Source organism: Urocitellus parryii, chromosome X, assembly GCF_045843805.1.
Source record: "Urocitellus parryii isolate mUroPar1 chromosome X, mUroPar1.hap1, whole genome shotgun sequence".
Lineage (NCBI taxonomy): Eukaryota > Metazoa > Chordata > Mammalia > Rodentia > Sciuridae > Urocitellus > Urocitellus parryii.
This window is the reverse complement of record NC_135547.1, coordinates 115,254,478-115,275,348: the sequence shown is the minus strand read 5'-3', so window position 1 is coordinate 115,275,348 and position 20,871 is coordinate 115,254,478. Positions and strand designations below refer to the sequence as shown.

Genomic DNA, 20,871 nt, shown 5'->3' with positions numbered 1-20,871 from the left:
AATAAAGTAGTCAATCTTAATCACCATATGACTAGGGAAGAAATTTTAAGGAGGATGTAATAGTGGACATAATTCATAATTTATAGTTTGAGTCCATTATAATTTATACTGCTGCTGAATTTCACCTGTTTTTAACAATATGGTAAATGAGAATGAGAGGGCTTGTTATTTAGGATGATTTCTGTCAGTGGCATGGCAAAGGGCACATGAGAGAGAGATATATAGTCCCATAAGATCGGTGGGAAACATCATTAAAATTGAGTTTCTATGGACTCCACCCATCCTTTCCCTCCTTCCCTTTGTCTTTTTATCAATTCTACTTTAAAATGAAATGTACCACTCTAATGGATGCTACTGATGCTTGTGCAGCAATTCTACCAGATGGTATTTGAATCTCGGGTGTTTGGTGAAAAATGAAAAGACCAAACACATGCACAAATAAATGAGGGTTGAATTAATCTTTGTAATTAAATGGAATATTACGCTGTTATGACTGATTTTAGCTTTCAAACTAGATTGCATGCTAATTTTTCAGTGAACTGTAATTGTATTAACGTGGTTTTAAATGCCTGAAAGTACATTAAAATAGATTTTGCCAAGTCACTGAGAGAAAACTTATTAGAACTTTTCTTCTAAACATCTCAGATCTTGAGGTATGTTTGTATCATGACTTTCTAATCATCGATTACTTATTTGCCCTGTATTATCCTGGATTTCAGGTGACATTGGCCAGAAATTGGATTGAATTGCAACGTATGAGATACACTCAAAAATTGGTGGGAAGGAAGATGGTGGCATATTTTTCCATGAAGTACTTCTAATAGCACTATAGTGGTGACCATTAGTGAAGTCTCCAAAGAATATTGAAGGAGTGGATGAGTTTCCTCATGGGAAGATAATACAATATTGGGGATTCTCAACAGTAGGTACAGAAGCCTTGGCAGAAACCTTCTCAAACTTTCAGCTTTGTTTCTCAAACTGGAGTGATATTACACCCCTAGGGATATTTGGCAAAATATTTCCAACATATTTTTGTTCACAACTGGAATAGGAGCATTACTGTTATTTAGTTGGATAGAGATCAGGGATGCTGGTAAGCATTCTACAATGCACAAGACAGCCCTTCACAAATAATAATGCAGAGCTGGGTGGAAGTGCAACCTGTAATCCCAGTGGCAGGAGGATCACAAGTTCAAAGCCAGCCTCAGCAACTTAGTGAGGCCCTAAGCAACTCAGTGAAACCCTGTCTCTAAATAATAAATAAGAAGGACTGGGGATGTTGCTCAGTGGTTAAGCACCCCTGGGTTCAATCCTCAGTACCAAAAAAAAAAAAAAAAAAAAAAAAAAAAGGAAGGGTTCAGACCCAATAGTACAATGTGTGAGAAACCCTGCCTGTAGGAAATTTCATTACAATGCAGATTTCTGGATCCCAACTCAGAGACATTTTCACACAGTAAGTCTAGGATAACCTCCCAAATTAGTACTTTTAACAAGTTCCCAAGTGCCACTGATACTATTAGTCCAAAGCCCTAAACTAGAAGATACCAATGCTGAAGGAATAAATGTTTATGGGCATTGGCCCTATGACATCCCTCTCTTTTTGAAAAGCTATGTGACATTTCACACTGGCTTAATTGAATAATTCACTGAAATGTTTTCATTTTATCTCTTCCACACCTTGAGAGAAATTGTTCAGAAGTTTTTTAGGTGCTAAACCATACTGGGAAGAATGTTGGCAATTCCCACTCAATTGAACTATTGATGAGAGAAGGGGATATGTTTATTTCAGTTAATCTCCCACTTGCCTCCTGTTTAAGGAAGTAATTTAACATTGGAGGAGGATTAAGTAACTGATTAAATTTCTCTGAGAAATGTTAGATGTTAGGGCCGAAGTGTTGCAGTTACATTTCTAAGCCCTTTGAATCTTGACATTTGAAGATAATTTTTTTTTTTTTTTTTTTTTGCGGGGTTGGGAGGCTGTCCTGGGGATTGAACCTAGGGCCTTAGGCATGCTACGCAAGTGTTCTACTACTGAGCTACACCCCAATCCTGAAAATGATCTTTAATAGTTTTTTCCTTCCTCCCTGAAAGTACATAGATTTTTTTCCATGGTATTTATTCTGGTGTTTGGTTAATGTTTATATATTATATCTGTTCAAAGCTCAGATAGTTACCTCAACAAAACACGACTACTTATTATAGTGAATTATATAATAATTTAAATCATTATTATTTAATCACACATTTATATCTAGAAACTTTCTGAAAAAAAATCCTTGCATCTTATTTTTCCTATTATCTTTATTATTAGATTTCAAAAATTTGGTAACCTTTTATGTGGAAGAGGGGTTGGCAATCTTCTTCTGTAAAAAGCCAGACAGTAAATGTTTGGGGCTCTGTGTAGGCCATATGGTCTCTGTTGCAACTACTCAATTCCAAGTGGTGTAGACAATATGTTAATGAGCCATGGCTGTTGTCAGGAAGGAAAAAAAAAACCTTTTCCTGTAACCCCTTAGGTTTCTAATTTAGGGGCCTTGGAATTGTACTGACAAAAGATTAATTAGCAAGAGAAAGAGAGCTTCCAGGAAATATAACCCAAAGAAGTGCTTAGAATTTGGGGCTTATATACTATTTTAAGAATGAAGATTTGGTACAGTGGCACACACCTATAATTCCAGCAGCTTGGGAGGCTAAGGCAGAAAGATTGCAAATTCAAAGCCAGCCTCAGCAACTTAGTGAATCCCTGTCTCAAAAAAAGGGGGGTGGGGGTGGGGCTGGGGCTGGGGAGGTAGCTCAGTGGTTAAGCACTCCTGAGTTCAGTCCCTAGTACAAAAAAAAATAATAATGATAAAGGGGAGAGGGAGGGCTGTAGCTCAGTGGTTGAGCACTTGCCTAGCATGTGCAAGGCCCTGGATTTGTTCTTCAGCACCCCCACCCCCAGAGATTAGTAAATGGTGGGAGATAGCTGAGAGATATATGGGGCAACCTAATAGAAGCTAAGGTTTCTTTTAGTAAGTTCTGTTTATGCAAGTTCTCATCCTGGCATCAACTTCTCATCTTGGGTGATAGGAGTCACTCTTCTCCCTGATATAGGAAGCCTGCCTTAAAGGAGAGATTTATGACAGTCGAATTCTTTTGGAAAGCTCTGCTTTTAGGTAGATAAGACAAATGCAGAAAGCTTCTTTCTGCTTCCTGATTCTTATATGCCTTCAGCTCAATAATCCTTTGCCACAGTAGCATAATCTGGACCAGAAAAACCCCCTTTACTCACAAAAACAGGTGGTAGGCAGGTTTAGGCCTTCAGACTGTAGTTTGCTGACCCCCTGATGTAAAGCCATGTTTGTGAGACAGAGAAAGATATAATTTACTTTGGCTTATATAAAAGCTTAGCCATGATATAGGATTGTTCTGGCCCTTTGGCTTTTATCATTTTGGTTACGTCTGGACAAATGGATTTAGCTCATTGAGGCTTAGTATATTCGTTTGAGCAGGTCTAACAGCTGTTCTATTTGCAAAAAATATTTGGGAGCAGTTTGCTACATCAAATTAAAACTAATAAAAAAACATTGCTTTAAAAAATTATATGATGTAACCACTCTCTGTTCAATTTTAAAGGAAATAAATGAGAGTTGTCTCTATTTTTAAGTTAGTATTGCCCCAACTATCAGGAGGTTAGATGTATCATTTTTTCATGGAAGAAGAGGTATCTCCAAAGAAGAGGCTGAGGAGTTCCAAGGGAGAAGGGGGAACCCAACTCGGATTCACTGGGGCTTTTGGCCTACATGATGGAAAAGAGTTTCAGTATGTGCCAGAGGCACAGACAGAGGTTTATTTGGGAAACAAATACACATTTAAGGGAGAATAGGGGCAATCTCAAGAGAGAGATGCCTTTCAGGGTAAAGCAAGGAATATGTATTCAAGGGAGAATGTGGGCCATCTTAAGAGTAAGAGATGTATTTTAGGGGTTAACAGCTCTTCATTTAAAGGAAACTTTGTGAGGGGTGGCTGTGGGAAGGTATATTGTACTGAAATCAGTCTGGTGATCTCAAGATGGTTCTGGTTGCCTGTTCAGTCTCAGGATCCTCAGGCTGATATTATTTTCATTATCTGATTAATAGAGAGTGCTGGAAAGTCCCCTAAATTTTAGGCTCCACAAGATATCTTTCTTTGCTTAATCTTTTTATTTGGGATTAATTAACAGCACATAGGCAGATGAACAGATTTCCAGGGAATTTGGGAATAACAGGCCTGGAAAAGTATGTGGAACTTCTGAATTAAAATTGTATTTTCTTGTCTTTCCTTTGTGTCTCCTTTCTACTTATTTTTTTTATTTCTTCTACCTTAGTTTTATGGATTAATGCTAGGGTGGTTTTGGGTTCTGAATTCTACTGCTACTATCTGCTCCATCTATTTACTAAGAAATCTAAAATGGTAATGTTTTCTTTAACCATTGGGGGTTCAGGGCTCATAAGAAGTGAGAGAAACACCAAAAAGACACCAGAAAGCTGGATGTGGTGGTGCACACCTGTAATCCCAACTCAGTGAGACCCTGTCTCTAAATAAAATACAAAATAGGGCTGGGGATGTGGCTCAGTGGTCACTCAGTGGTCAAATGCCCCTGAGTTCAATCCTTGGTACAAAAAAAAAAAAAAAAAAAAACACACACACACCAGGAAATGTTGAGTGTTGTCCATATCAGAGAGGAATGGGGACTGACTGCCACACTGGGTTTCTCACATAGGGTTAAGGATGGGTGATGTGAAATCTGAGTGTTCCTGTCTTCTAGTTTTAATAGAATCAGAACTGTGACCTGCACTGTTAAAACCCTCTGATTCATGGGGATGCTATCTGTCCTCCACCCCAGCATGATGCATCAGCTTGTGAACCACACCCAAAAGCAATTTGCAGAATTAAAGTTTTGGAAGACTCATAATAAATCAGTGCCATTCTTATCAAGAGGATAAAATTTGATTTGTTAGATAACTGCATTGTTATTATTTGTGGGATCCTGATATCCCCAAAGGATATTAAAGCCTGTTCCCTAGGCTAATTTTCATCAATACCATTAGCTCTGCTGTGGGTAAGATCTCTAGCCAAGACATCTATACCAGTCAATCATTTGTTTGGCATTATGGAAACTGCCATTGTTTTGAAGGATAGTGTGATTCATGTGCAGTCTCTTGAACTTCCGGGTGCTTAAAGCTCAGAATTTTGATTGATGTTTAATAGTTATTACAGAACCCATCAGAGAAAATGAGGCCTTGGCATGGTTAAGCCTGACTGAAGCTTTCAAAGCCATCACAAGCTTAAGAAAGTTACTGTATAAATTGTTTGTGAAAGGGCAGTGATCAGTTGTTTCCTTTTTTTCTTATGTTGGTTAAATTAATAAAAAAGAAAAAAATATGCTCAGAGACTTAACCATGTAGACTAAACACAAAGCTGTTTAATTAAGTGATTAAAGTGATCCCTTTGATGTAATACATGCGAGACATTTGAGAATTTACCTGACTTTCCTAAATAGCTGAGTCAGTGGGGATTAAAACAAATGAGCTTTCTGTAGATCAGCTTAATACTAAGTGGCTTTGAAAATTCAGAAGTAAGGCAGTCAACCTAACCAATCTTTAAATCAGTTTGGTCATCTGTGTAAAAATTACATGCTGTTTCAGAGCTCACAGCCAAATAAAGCAGCATTATATTTGGTATTGTTCTTCCTCCCAGCATTATCAAGTTGTAGTGTACCTCGTGGAAAATTCTGGAAAGGCGAGGGTGACTTGAGACTGTAAATTATGTTGTGTATTAAGTTTTCAATGTTCATTGGTTTGCTGAGTTCATTTGTGGTAGCCATAGTCTCTCTCTTAAAGTAATAATCTTCACTTTATGAACTCTCTGCTGTCTCTATAGAAATTACCTGTAATTTTTAAAGCTCTAGCCCTAAGACTGTAGGGCAAGAAATAAATTCCCAAGCAACCAAGATTTGTTGCACGTATATGGTACTAATAGCAAAGAACAAGTCAAACCAAATTAAAAAAAAAAAAAAACCTAGTAGCTAAGCCAAGCCTGCACATATATACACTTGGCACATGAACCACACTATTGAGCATGGGTCAGTTTGGTGAGCTTTGTTGAGCACTTGTTGTTAACTAGGCCCTGTGCTAAGAATGGAGGCAACTCAATGTAGTCTACCCTCCCTAAATTACCTATGTTAGCCTAGTAAATTCTGGCTCTTGGGCTATATTTGGCATGCTGCCTGTTTTGTGTGGTCCGCAAGCTACTAATGGATCTTAATTTTCAAATGGCTTTAACAAACAAGAAGAAGAGTATATCACATCACCTGGATGTTATACGAGATTCACATTTCAGTGTCTATAAATAAAACTGTATTGGAATATCACCATAACCATTCATTTATGTGTTATCCTATTTCGTTCCTGCTTCCCCAGGTATGGTGACAGAGTTGGGTCATTGTGTCAAATACCATATAGCCTACAAAGCCTAAAATATTTACTGTCTGGCTTTTTATAAAAAAAGTCTGCTGACCCCCAACCTACCTGGGTCTATCTTCCTAATTCCTTTATCATCCAAATACTTCTTTCAACTCTAATTTACTTTATTGGTATTTGAAGTAAATGTATCCACATCCTACAGATGAGGAAAATGAGGAACAGAGAGATTCAGAAAATTAGGATACTGTTAACACCTTGTATTAATGATAATAACAAGTTGTCATAGGATTTTCCACCATTTTAAAAAATAAAAATGTAGTGATGAATGGACCATATTATATGTTATGTTCCTTTAGTACTAAGGAGAATCCTGTGCCCAGAGTACATGCTCAATTAGTATTTGTTGATTGACTGAAATAGCTTACAACAGCTGTATCTGTGGGGGATATGTTCCAAGAACCATAGTGGAAACCTGAAACTATAAATAGTTCTGAACCCTATATATTCTATGTATCTTCCAATATATCCATCCCTACTATAAAGCTTAATTTACAAATTAGGCAAATCAAGAGATGAATAAGAACAATAATAAAATAGGGCTGGGGTTGTGGCTCAGCAGTAGAGCACTCACCTAGCATGTGCGAGGCCCTGGGTTCAATCCTCATCACCACATAAAAATAAATAAAATAACGAGTTGTGTCCAACTACAACTAGAAAAAATTTAAAAAATGAAAAATTAAAAAAATAAAAAAATAATAAGAGAGTAATTATAACAATATGGGTAACAAAAGTTATGTGGATTTGTTATGTGAAATGTCATCTTCTCTCTCTCAAAATATTATTGTCACCCTTCTTATAGATGTGAGATATTGCAGTGACTTCCTGGTAAGATAAAATGAGATCAATGATCATGTAGCTATTTTGATATAGTATTAGGCTACTACATAAAGATTACTTGAATATAACTTCTGTGATGTCATGACGGTTGATCTGACAACTGAGATGACCACTAGGTGATTAATGAATAAGTAGTATATATAGCCAGGATATGTTGGACAAAGGGATGATTCACATCCCTGGTGGAACAAACTGTATCTGCACAAGATTTCCTCATGATACTCTGAATTGCACACAATTTAAAACTCATGAATTGTTTATTTCTGGATACATTTACTATTTCAGACTGTGGTTGACCATGGGTAGCTGAAAGCACAGAAATTGAAACCACAGCTAAGGGGGGGGGACTATTATATATTAAAACTCTAAATAAAAAAGAGAGAAATAATTATAATGAATGTTTTAGCTTGCTTCATTTTTCCAGAAGTTTTTCTAGGTTCTTACAAAGTTTGTCTCTTTTTTCCTCCTATGGTAAAGATTAGTTAATATGGAAATGTGCTTTGAGGTCAACAACACTGAATGATATTCTTGATTATGTGATAGATCTTTTCTATTTAAAGGTTAAATATGAATTATTATTTTTATAGTCAGGTGCAGTAGTTACATGCCTGAAATGCTAGTAACATGAGAGGCTGAGGGAGGAGAATTGCAAGTTCGAGTCTAGCCTGGGCAAATTAGTCAGACCCTTTCTCAAAATAACAAATAGAAAGGGCTGGAGATAAATGGATGGCATTGGAGAAGACAATGCTAAGTGAAGTTATCCAATCCCACCCCCCAAAATGCTGAATGTTTTCTCTGATATAAGGAGTCTGATTCATAGTGGGATAGGGAGGGGGAGCATGGAAGGAATAGACAAACTCTAGATAGGGCAGAGGGGTGGGAAGGAAAGGGAGGGGGTATGGGGTTAGGAATGATGGTGGAATATAATGATCATTATTATCCAAAGTACATGTATGAAGACACGAATTGGGGTGAATATACTTTGTATACAACCAGAGATATGAAAAAAATGTGCTCTATATGTGTAATAAGAACTGTAATGCATTCTGCTGTCATATATTAAAAAAAACAATAAAAAAGAGAAAGGGCTGGGGATGTAGCTTAGTGGTAGAGCACTTGCCTAGCATGTGCAAATCCCTGGGCTTAATCCCTGGTACAAAAAAAATAACCCCAAAATAGCAAAAGTCCTTTTATATTTTCTAATACTATTGATAACATTGGTCAGAATCAACTAAATTATTCATTATACAAACAAATATTTATTGAGCATCAATCACGTGCTCTGTGCTTAGTATTTTTTCTATGTGGGGGGTACAATGGGGATTAATGGGATAGGCTATTGGTTCAATTTGATTAGTATCAGAAATAAGGTTCTTATAGCTACAAAAATCTCCCTTATAATTGGATTTATCCCTTTGGCTAATACAGCTATTAAATGCATCTGTTTCTCAGGGTTAATGCATTAGATTGCTATTAGTCACTCACATTTTATTATAAATTAGTTTGAAGCCCCAGTAACAGCTAATGGATTAGCTGCCTTGAAGGAATAAGTTTTGATGGATGAAGAGGGAAGGGGGAGATGATTCTGGAGCACAGTGTATTGCCAAAGAAGGCAAATTTGGGTATGCCAGGAGAGCAAGTGTTATGAACATGTAGTGTTAGGAAAAACAGATGCTGGAAAGAAAAAGAAGAAGACAGAAACCAAGATGATGAATGGTAAAGACAACTTTATTTTCGATCTTTCCTAGAGTTAGATTCTGTAGTGTTTCTTGTATCTATTTTCAGAGGTGTGCATATAGTGGCCCTTGAAAGAGTCCTCTGACTTTTGGGGGAGTATGAAAAGCCTAGATTCATGTGGCTTATGTGCAGAGTCTGGTTTTGCTAGGAAAATCTTCCAGCATGTAGCACCATCTGTTCCCTCACTGACCACAGACTTGCCTAACAGCTTTTCTCTCACACCATTTTCTTTCTCACTGCAAGAGTGGGCCCTTGAAGCTGGACCTGAGACTAAAGAGTGACATAATTTTACAGGGGAATTTAGGTAATTGGTTCAGGGTGTAATCTAGCCTGGACTTCCCTGAAAGACCATCCAAACAGGCATATAAGAGTTACTCCAAATCGTTGGGATAAGTCATAGTTCTATTTTCTCTGTGTAGTGTACAACTAATATTTATTCATCGTGTGCTCTGGACCAAGACATAAAAAATGTCTTCTGTGCAATATCATCCTGAACTCTTAACAGACAACACTATGAAATAGGTCCTAATTGTTTTCTTCAAACTATGTATGATGAAAAGGAGAGTATATAAGGATTACATTTGACTACAGCTAAAGGAAAACATGATACCTAATGCCTCAAACAAATAAATGTTTTATTTTCCTCACATCATAGAGAAGAGGAAGAGACAGTCAAGGCCTTATACACCAGCAACTTTCAGACATTTTAAATATAGACATTTAATACAGAATTAATACATTAGATTGCTATTAGTCACTCACATTTTAAAAACTAATTTTTATTGCTGCATTATAATTATACATAATAGTGGGATTCATTGATATATTTGCACATGCACATAGTGTAATTTGGTCTGTTTCCTTCCCTGATGCCTCCTCTTTCCCTCTTTTCTTCTTCCCCATGAACCCTTTTCTCTACTCTACTAGTCTCTCTTCTGTTTTCATGAGGTACCTTTTCTTTCCTTTTTTCTCTCTAAATTCTACACATGAGAGAAAATATATAACCCTTGACTTTCTGCATCTGGCTTGCCTCACTTAGCAAGGTATTCTCCAAGTTCCATTTATTTTCCTGCAAATGACATAATTTGGTGCTTCTTTATAGATGAGTAGAACTTCATTGTGTATATATAACCCATATTTCTTAATCCACACTTTTTTTAAGAGAGAGAGAAGAGAGAGAATTTTTTAATATTTATTTTTCAGTTTTCGGTGGACACAACATCTTATGTGGTGCTGAGGATCGAATCCAGCGCCCTGCACATGCCAGGCGAGCATGTTACCACTTGAGCCACATCCCCAGCTCCTTAATACATTCTTCCATTGACAGAGACCTAGGTTGGTTCCATAATATGGCTATTGTGGATTATGCTGCCATAAATATGGATATGCATGTATCTTTGTAGTATGCCTGACTTGAGTTCTTGTGGATAAATACCAAAGAGTGATATTGTGGGTCATATGGTTGTTCCATTTCTAGTCTTTTGAGCCACTCACATTTTATTAAAAATTTATCTGAGGCCCCAGTAATTAGCTACCAGATGTCATCAGCTGTTCATCCTGTCATGTTTACCATGTAGGTTTCTTCATGTTTATTGCCTTGTGGTTACAAGATATGTATTCTACCTCCAGCATCACATTCCAGAAAGGAAGAAGAAGAAAAGCTAAAGCAGTGGTTTTCAATTGGAAATAATATCACCCCCAGGGGGAATTTTAAAATATCTAGAACATATTTTTGGTTGTCACAACCTTTTTTTCAGGAGTTGGGGAGATGTTTGATAGTGGAATTTAATGTATAGAAACCAAAGGTGCTGGGCTGGGGATGTGGCTCAAGCGGTAGCGCGCTCGCCTGGCATGCATGCGGCCCAGGTTCGATCCTCAGCACCACATACCAACAAAGATGTTGTGTCCGCCGAGAACTAAAAAATAAATATTAAAAATTAAAAAAAAAGAAACCAAAGGTGCTGCCAAACATCCTACAGTCTACAGGCCAGTCCCCCATAAGAATTATCTAGCCGAAAATGTCTGTAGTGTTGAGGTCGAGAAACGTTGGACTACAGACAGGAAGCACATGCCACTTGACTCTGTTCGCTATTAAAATGGATCCTTGGAAGTTCAGCAAGGATTTTTAATTATATATCATTTGCCCAAGTGTCATGCCACAGCCAAATTCAGCTGTGAAGGAAGCAGGTGTTGCAGCCATTTTTTTGGTGGGTCCATTATCATACTGAGCAGAATTTGGGTCTTGATAGTAAGAGGAAAAAAAGGGAGAATAGATGTTGGGTAGGCACTAGAAAGTATTTACTTTAGAGAAGTACATTTTTTAAAGAGAGAGAGGAGAGAGAGGGAGAGGGAGAGGGAGAGGGAGAGGGAGAGAGAGAGAGAGAGAAAGAGAGAGAGAGAAGACATTTTTTTAATATTTATTTTTTAGTTTCCGGTGGGCACATCTTTATTTTATTTGTATGTGGTGCTGAGGATTGAACCCAGTGCCCCGCGCATGCCAGGCGAGTGCATTACTGCTTGAGCCACATCCCCAGCCCCTTGAAGTACATTTTTAAGGTCATGGAAGTGGTAAAGAGTTGCTGGAGCTTCCTCTACTGAGGAAGGATGTCCATCCAGTCAAGTGCAGCTCCTCTCCAAGTGTCTGTAGGAATAAGGGATGGAAATGTATATACTGGATGAAAAAACCTTTGAGTTTTTGACCATCCTCAAAGAACTAAGAAAATATAACTTGTATGATATAACATGCAATGTGTTAAATATTCATACTTATATTGTCTCAGGTCTTGCATTTCATTCTTATCCATGTAACCAGAGGGATAATTGATTTCAGACCTGCCTCCTAATATTTTGCCCTATAACAAACCATCAAATTATTAGTGCTTTACATATCCAATTCTGGAAATTTTACCATGAAAAGTGATGTGATCACTATCTGCCTTAGGGTTCATGCAGGAAAACAGGTACTTTTCTAAATATATCAAGCAGGAAAATGTTCAGCACAGGGAATTGGAAGATTATGCAACCATTGCAGGGCTGGGAAGTGAAAAGTAGGGCCTGCTTATAATCTCTGCTGTCTGCACAGCAATGGGTCTTCCCTAGGAGAATGCCTGGCAGTTGCTGGCAAAGTGTAGATACCCATGCACTTGCCTTTGACTACCAACAATGAATAAATGTTGTTTCCTCTTCTGTCTTCCCAGTGGCCTGTGAGTGCTTCTCATTGGCAGTCTAACCTGGAACCATGTTTCATGGAATTTTGAAAGATGCAGTTCTGAAGCTTCTCAGGGAAAAATGTAGAGTGGGGTGCCTGGGAGGATGTGGAATTTACAGTAGTAAGCTCTGGCAGAAGAAGCATTTGAATCTGAATACAGGCATATGTTCACATTTGAGAAGAAGAACATTGCATTTATTTGTTAGCAATGTTGCTACTGGCATTATTACCTTATTTTAGCTGTGTATCATTGGGAGGTAAATAGGGATTCTTCATATCTGGTCTGATTTGCTTCAATTCATGGTGATGCTAAATAAATAATAAGAAAGGATTCAATGGCTTGCTTATACAGTACAGAAGGTAATATGTTCTGTGAGACATCATAGTACAGTGGGGGTCCCAGAGAATGAGGTTTGAAAAACAATGCATAATTTACCAATTTACCAGCATGCTTTAGAAAGGCCAGTGTTCAGACAGCAATAGTGGATGAGTCAGCTTGTTTATTTCTTATTGGAGAGGGAGCACCGTGGGAAAAACTATCCATAGCTCTTTATTTGCTATAGTTATACACATGACTTGTGGTGGACTGCAAAAATACAGTGAGAAATTAAGTACAATGAGGGAAATAAAAACAGTTTCAGAACAAGGTAACCTATAGACATATGATATATTATTTTGTGTTTGGTGGAGACTCGTAACCTCCAGTTATTTACTGTTTGGGTCACATCAAGCTTTTAGTGTGTGTAACTTACAGGGTAGAATTTGATCTGTGCTATATTTGGGTCTGTGGAACAGCAAAACCCATCATGACTGTGTCCTACGGCCCTTGTAACATCCTCTCTGTCTTGAGTTGCAGGTTTCTGCTGATATTTAATATTTGGATTATCTTAAGGAAGATAAGGAAAATTTACTATCTTATTCTTTTTATTTCTTGAGTGAGGAAAATTGAAAAGGACTAGGGGAAAAACTCATTACCAAGAGATGCAAAAGTCACCCATTTGCATTGCTACTTTGCTGGATTAAAACCAATGGTTTTGGCGTGCCTGGGTCTTATGCTGGTCATCTGGAAGCAGATCTGGAGATGAGGATGTGTACACATATAATTTATTAAAGGGATCTTAGGGGATCTGGCCAGGACCTTGATGATGTACTCACATCACTCTGGTGAGCTGCTTTTTTGTTTTTGTGAAACCCAGAATTAGAGGAGTGAGGGGAATTTTTTTTTTTTTTACATGGAACTGTAATGTTTCTCTGGAGCAAGGGCTGGCAAACTTTCTCCAAAATGCCCAGATAAAATTTTGAGTCTTTATATGCCACAGGGTTTCCATCCCAACAAGTCAACTTCAAAGTTGTAGTACAAAAGCACACATACAAATGGGTGTGGCCATGTTCCAATAAAACTTTATATAAAGAGACAGGGGAGGAGGTCTGGGGTTTGGCCCAGGGGCCATAGTGTACCAATTTCTGCTCTAGAGACCGCTGACATGTGCCTAAGGTGATTTTCCCCCTTTATCTATTCTCTGTATACTGCAAAAAATAGAGGTTACTTAGTACCTTTATCTATCAAAAAGATGGTTGCAATGTTATTATGTATCTCAAATTATTCTGGACCCCCTTCCTCCAATCTTTCTGTTATTCTGACCATCACTTACAATGTTGCACAGATAATCTTCCTGAAGCACAACTCATCTCTTTTTATTCCCCTGATAAAAATATTTAGCTATGTTTTAGCTGTAAAATAAAATATAGCCTCATCAGCATGGCATTCAAGTATCCCAGTGATCCCTGTGATTCATTTGTTTCCTGTATTCCTGTCTGTTTTTCATATTTATTTAAATTGTCAGATGTAGAGAACAGTCTGTGTCCTGCTCTAAGTTACTGTATTTTTACCCTGAGTTAAACCCTTTTATATAGAATGGCAGTTTATCCTGAGCTACTCCATTTTGAGTACAAGTCCTAAGGCAGAATGACTTGGCATCTTGTCTGTGCAAGTGAATGACCACCAAGTGTTGGATACACAGAGTAACAGTTACCTCTCAAAGAGCAATCCCTACCTGTCTAGTTACTGTCCAGACCATCAGATTTCCTTACTTTCTCATTGAGGTGCCGTGGTCCACTATAGGGGACCTTCCAATTCCATACCTCAACAACTATAGGCAGCTCAGAATCAGAGACCATCATTTTATACATGGTGCTGTTTTCAGGTAGCCTGGAGGCCTAGGGAATAAGTTTCAGGATAGGTTTAGTTTTTCCTTTCTGAACCCTGATGTTGAAGGGAGGGTGGCAAATGACTCTCAGGGTCAGCAAACCCAGAGCTCTGAGTTTGGAAGCAGCTATACCTACCGACTAAGCTCCCTGGGTGGCACAGTGGTTGATAGACAGTTGGTTTTTTTCAGCAACACCCTCAACAAGTCACGTGGGATGACCTGAAAGATGCTGCTCTTATACAAAATGGAGTAACTCAGGACAGGGTGTTCTGTACATCAGATACAATTATTTATATATTTATGGTATATATCAGGATATTGTGATATATGTATATATTGTAGAATGGCTAAATCAAGGTAAGAAGCATATGCTCGACCTCACATTTATCATTATTTTGGTGATAAGAACATTTAAAATCTACTTTTAGCAATTTTCAAGTATATGACATATTGTTATTAACTGTAGTCACCATATTGTACAATAGATCTCCTGAACTTAGTCCTCTTATCTAACTGAAATTTTGTATCTTTAACCAACATCTAGCCAAGTCCAACCCCTAACCCCTAACCCCTAACCCCTGGTAACTATCATTCTATCTGCTTCTGTGAATTTGGGCTTTTAAAAATTCCACAAATGAGGAAGATCACGTGGTACCTATCTTTCTGTACCTGATTTATTTCACTTAATACAATGACCTCCATTTCCATCCATGCTGTCCCAAATGATAAGATTTCATCCTGTTTTATGGGGGGAATAGTATTGCATTGTGTATATGTATCAATTTATTTATCCATTCAGCAACTGATGGACACTGGTTTTTTCCATTCCTTGGCTCTTGTGAATAGTGCAGCAGTGAACATGGGAGTGCCAATGTGTCTTTGACATACTGATTTCATTTCCATTGGATATATACCGAGGAGTGGGATTGCTGGATCTTATTGCTGGATGTCCTTACTGTTTTGTAGTTCTATTTCTAATTTCTTGAGCAGCCGTCATACTGTACCATAGTGATTGTACCAATTGACATTTCTGCCACCACAGGCAAGGATTCTCTTTTATTCACATACAACAATTTAAGCTTGTCTTTTTGATAATAGCAACCTAGCAGGTGTGAGATAACATCTCATTGTGATTTAATTTGCATTTCTCTGATGATTGTGATGTTGGAATATTTTCTTCCTATACTTGTTGGATGCATACATCTACTTTTGAGAAATGCCTTTTCAGATTCTTTACCCATTTTTAATTCTAGTTACTTTCTTGAGTTACTTGAGTTTCTTATGTAATTTTGGATATTAACCTTTAATCAGATATATGGTTCATAAATATCTTCCCTCTCTGTCTTTGCTTGGTTGTTCTTTCTTTTTTTCTGGAATATTCCTCTTCTCCCTGTATTGAGGGCAGAGACTAACTTTTGTTTCTTTTTTTGTTTTGTCCTTCACAGTGGTTTGCATGTAGTAGATATTCAGTAAATGGAGTTTCCAGATGAAGATTGCATTCCTTCATCCTGTAGTTATTAATGATTTAAGTGCTGGAACTCTGACATCATTTTTCTTTTTCCTTTTTATAGGCAAGAGCTGTTTTGGCAAAAGTTGGCTACCCTGAGTTTATAATGAATGATACTCATGTTAATGAAGACCTCAAGGCAGTAAGTGCTAAATTTACTGTATTTTTTTTCCTGGCAAGTTTTACTGGCCTTATGCCTTTCAACTAACCCAAGTCCAAGCAATTAAACCTGGTGGTGCCAGAAAGTACCAACTTTTGATTAATTCCTTGGCTAGATATGAACCTGAATATGCCAGGCGTATCACAAGATTTAGAGCAGATTCAAAATAAAGGAAGTGTCAGAAAGAATGCATAGCTGAGTGAACACCATAAAGCAAAGGGAGTTGGATTTGGCCTAATTTGATCATAAAGAAAAGAATTAAACAAATCAAGTATTTTACAATTAGTGGGCATGTTCTAATGGTGAATGCATCATGTTTATATTAAATACTTTTTATTTACTTCATTCATATTAAGTGAAAAGTAATAAATCTGCCTAATGGGAGTTAACTTCATTAAACTTTATGACTGTTTTGGCAAATTAAATACATATAAATATGACTATAATTTATTGTGAGTTGGATTGTATGTTTGTAATGAATAATAGTAATAATTCTTTTTTATTCTAATATTTTGGAGCATGTATTTTATAGTAGAAATATTCATTATAGGTCTTTCTAATCACAACCACTGTTATTGTATTTCTTATAAATAGTTCTGGTAAAGTATTTTTATTCCTCACAGGGGGAAAAAAGCTACTATTTTTACCATTCACTAGATTTTCTTGAAAAAGTAGCCTTTAAATAACTATGGTTTTGAGGTGTAGCTTTTTCCTGAAATTGTGGCTCGACAAGTGGCATATCTGTAATTAGTTTGAGCTTTGTGGACAAGCATCAGAATTTTATAAGGGCATTTAAAGTGAGAGAAAAATCTCATTTAAAATTTTCTCCATTGAGCTCTAAGATATGGCCTTGCAAAGTATTGATCCACTTGCTCTGGAGGGAAATAATTCTGTTTTCCAGTATCTTAAAGCTCAGACAGCCTATCTTATGCACCATTTTGATGATGCTGAAAACCTCATTATTTATATGGTAATTAAAAATACTCAAGCACTTTATACATTCATGTACATTATCTTCTAATTCATACAGTGATGAAGAGAATATGTTTATGCTCATTTTGCATAGAACATAAGAGACTCAGAGAAGTTTAGTGATCTTCTTGGTGCCACACACAGTATCAGAGCCAGGACTGAAATCTAGGTTCAGGAAAGTTTGGTTGCAGCAGCTTTACTAGAGCTGATGAGAAGGAAAATGGAAGAGGGTATGCCATATTGTTAAGTAGTCAGGAGCCTAGAGACAGTGGCCCGGGTTTGAATTTTGCCTCTTTACTGCCTAATTGTTTGATCTTGTGCAGGTTATATAACTCTAGTTAGCTTCCTTTTGGTTGTCTGGATACAGGAGATAATAATCAAGCCTTAGTATTAGTAGGCAGATGAGACTATATGATTGTGGAAGCACCTAGTACAATGTCTGGCACATAATAGGCTATATATATATATATATATATATATATATATATATATATATATATTAGTCTTGTGGATCAATATGAGAACTTTGCTAGTAAGAAGTGCAAGTGGTAAATATGTCAAGTCAGGATATGGAGGAAGAAATTGAAGAAGCAGTTAGGTATATCAGTTATGAACATGAACCCTGGAGACAGAATGCATACAGTGAAATCCCTGGTCTGCCACTTACTATCTCTGGGACCTTGGATAGGTTGTGGATCCTTTCTGTTCCTCAGTTTTCTCATCTGCAAAATGAAGATGATAATAATTTCTACCATATAGGAGTATTTGAAGTGTTTAGAGCTGACTCTGGCACATAAGCACAAACAAAAGTATCAGCTATGACATCTTCAATTTGCACTTATGATAGTGGATTATTTTGGTTTGGAAAAAATCATCATGAATTAACTCATGCAGTATCCAGGTCCCTCAAATTGATTTAAAAGGCTTTACAGATGGAACAGTCCCAAGCTTTAATCAAATCATGTAGCATTCAGGGTTCGCTCACAATTTTCGGTTGATCAAGTTTTGTTGGCAGTCTGTGATTGTCTAAGTTGAGAGACCTGATTTAAGAACTCATTGACTGCAGTATGTTTTGTGAAAAGAAACCAGATACCAAACAGGATATGCTAGATATGCTTCTTCATTTCTCCAGGGCCTGAAATGAAGCCATTAGACACCAAGATTTTTAAGTACTTTTGTGCAGAAATGGCTTTCATCTGACTCATTGCCAAAGCAGACAAAATTACACCCAAGAGTTTCTAACCGTGAACAAAATCCAAATACATGGAGTAAAAAGATATTTGTGTTCAGAAACTGATAGAGGAGATGAATAAAACCCAACCTGAAAATAGGATAAACAATGATGTGATAGAATATAATAGTGTCACTGAGGTTAATAGCAAAAGGACTGGAGTATTGCTAGTATACAATAGGACTGTGTTTTCAGTTTTAGAGACATGTAGATAAGGACTACTTCAGGGCCTATGAGAAATTTCTGGTAATATAAGCTGTGAGCATGAAAGGCTGTTACAAATGAAAAGTGGCATGCTACATTTGACACTGGTGAAGATATGATTCATCAGGTACACATACAAAAGGAAAGAGGAGTGAGATTAGGTGATGGATCAGATGAAGGTCAAGGAGAAAGGTTGCAAACTGAAGTTGGGCTCATATGGAGATAAGAGCAAATAAAAAAAGAATTGAGAGGCAAAAGAATCAGAGAATTTTATTTTTATCTGAGGATAACAAGGTAAACTGAGATACCTCACAAAGCATTTCTTTTTTTTTGCCCAAAATACAGAGGTAGTTTATTAATATATTGCTACTATTAATGCTGCCTTTTGAAATATATTTTCTTGTTCCTGCAATTTAGACATATTCACCTTATTGTCAAGTAATTTGTTGTTCTCATATTTTGATTAAAGATGAACAGAAAGTTTACTCTTTATTGCCAGAAATGGAAATTTCAGCACAAATGTTTAAGTTTTCTGGGGATACCACCAGTGTAAGAAGATAAGTTTCCAGAAATTCAGAAGTCAAGAGAAGCAATTGTCACTTCTAATTTTTTCCTGAAAGAACAAAATCATGTTTCTCTAAGTACTATGAAATAAACTAATACTATATAGAAATTATTTTCATTAGCCTTTGGATAAAAGGCACATTTTTTTAAAAAATGGATATGCCTCAAAAGTTTTAAATCTTTTATCTCTTTAATATAATGCTATAGCTGTACTTAGATAGCATTAAAAGTCCTAAGATTATTGTAAACAATCATTCTCACAAAGAATTTCTGCACAACAATACTCTCACAGTTTTTGAAAAGAACAAGAAGAAAGGAAATGCCCTTTATTTGAACTCACATCAGCATGCAGGAAAGCCTATTAGTTAGTTTAACAAAGTAGGAGCCAATCTGTTTTCAAATTAGCCTTATAAATATGTATTCTATTTCATTGATCCTTAATGGAAATAGACTCAAGAGTGAGTTTTATACCAATTTTGGCAAGATTGCTGTATCATCCATGAGAACAAAAAGCATACTAGGTATTTTGAATAGGGATTTTTGGAGGGGGTACCAGGGCTGAATTCAGGGGAACTTGACCACTGAACTACATCCCAGCCCTGTTTTGTATTTTATTTAGAGACAGGATCTCACTGAGTTGCTTAGGGCCTTGCCATTGCTGAGGCTGGCTTTAAACTTGTGAATCCTCCTGTCTCAGCCTCCCAAACTGCTGTGATTACAGGCATGTGCCACTGTGCCTGGCTTGAACAGGAATTTAATATAGGAAATAAGTTGAAAGACAAAGAATGGGAAGGGGAGGTAAACTAGAGATTCATAACTTTAGGAAGCAGCTACCAACCCTGGGCCTAGGGACACAGAAGAGAGGATGTGGAGAGCAGAGGAGGAACTGCACTCCAGAGCTGCTGGCCTATGGAGGAGGGACCAAACATTCTTCCAAAGTCATTGTCATAAGGAAGGAGGAGATGGGCAAAAGAGAGAGAGAGGACTGGAGAACAAAACATCCCCCCTCTTGCCACCCACTGATTTACCCCCAGTGCCTTCAATGCAGGAAAGCAATTGACAAAGGAGTTTGAGAAACAGAATGTTCAGATTCCTAGGTCCCCTAGCATTACTAAAAAGAGTGGAAAGGTAGCTGAGTCATTATAGGCAAATAACTAAACACAAGAAGGCCCTTCATTCATTCATTTTGTGAAAACGACTGGAGAACTGCAGTAGGGCTTCTGGTCAGAATCATAGCTGGACTCCATTTACTTAGCAGACTTGGAAATGAGTAAAGTTTCAGAGATCAATGCTGTGAGTAATCCACACACTTATACATATATGTATACATATCATATAGATGGATATTATGTGAACCCACATTATATTCTCTGGGGTGGGAACATTGTGTGTGTGTGTGTGTGCGTGTGTGTGTGTGCACACGCATGCATGTGTATGTATGTATGTAAATGACAGTATCACTATGCAAGAGTGTGGTGATATTTGGATGGAATTCTCTAGAAAAAGAGGTGGTTAAAATATGAAAATAACTCTTTACAATTTGGCAGAAAACAAACAAAACAAAACAAAAAATATTTCACTCATGTTTCTCTAGTGACTGGTTACTGTGACATTGGAGAGCCAAGAATAGGTTCTAGAGGTCTGTAATATTTCTGTGTGTGTCTCTGTATACACACATGTCATTTATGAGCAAAGCCATCTAAGCACACCAGTTTTGCATATTGCTCTGCTGTTTAAACAA

General features: G+C 37.2%; 1 protein-coding gene across 2 annotated transcripts in view; it reads left to right on the top strand.

The window, feature by feature from the left end:
* The window catches only part of Phex (phosphate regulating endopeptidase X-linked), a 188,755-nt gene that overhangs the window by 106,779 nt on the left and 61,105 nt on the right, over positions 1 to 20,871 (top strand). For both annotated transcript variants that reach the window (XM_026401375.2, XM_026401376.2), the window contains exon 13: positions 16,064 to 16,141. In XM_026401375.2, coding sequence (XP_026257160.1) covers positions 16,064 to 16,141 — 78 coding nt within the window. The remainder of the gene's footprint in view (positions 1 to 16,063; positions 16,142 to 20,871) is intronic.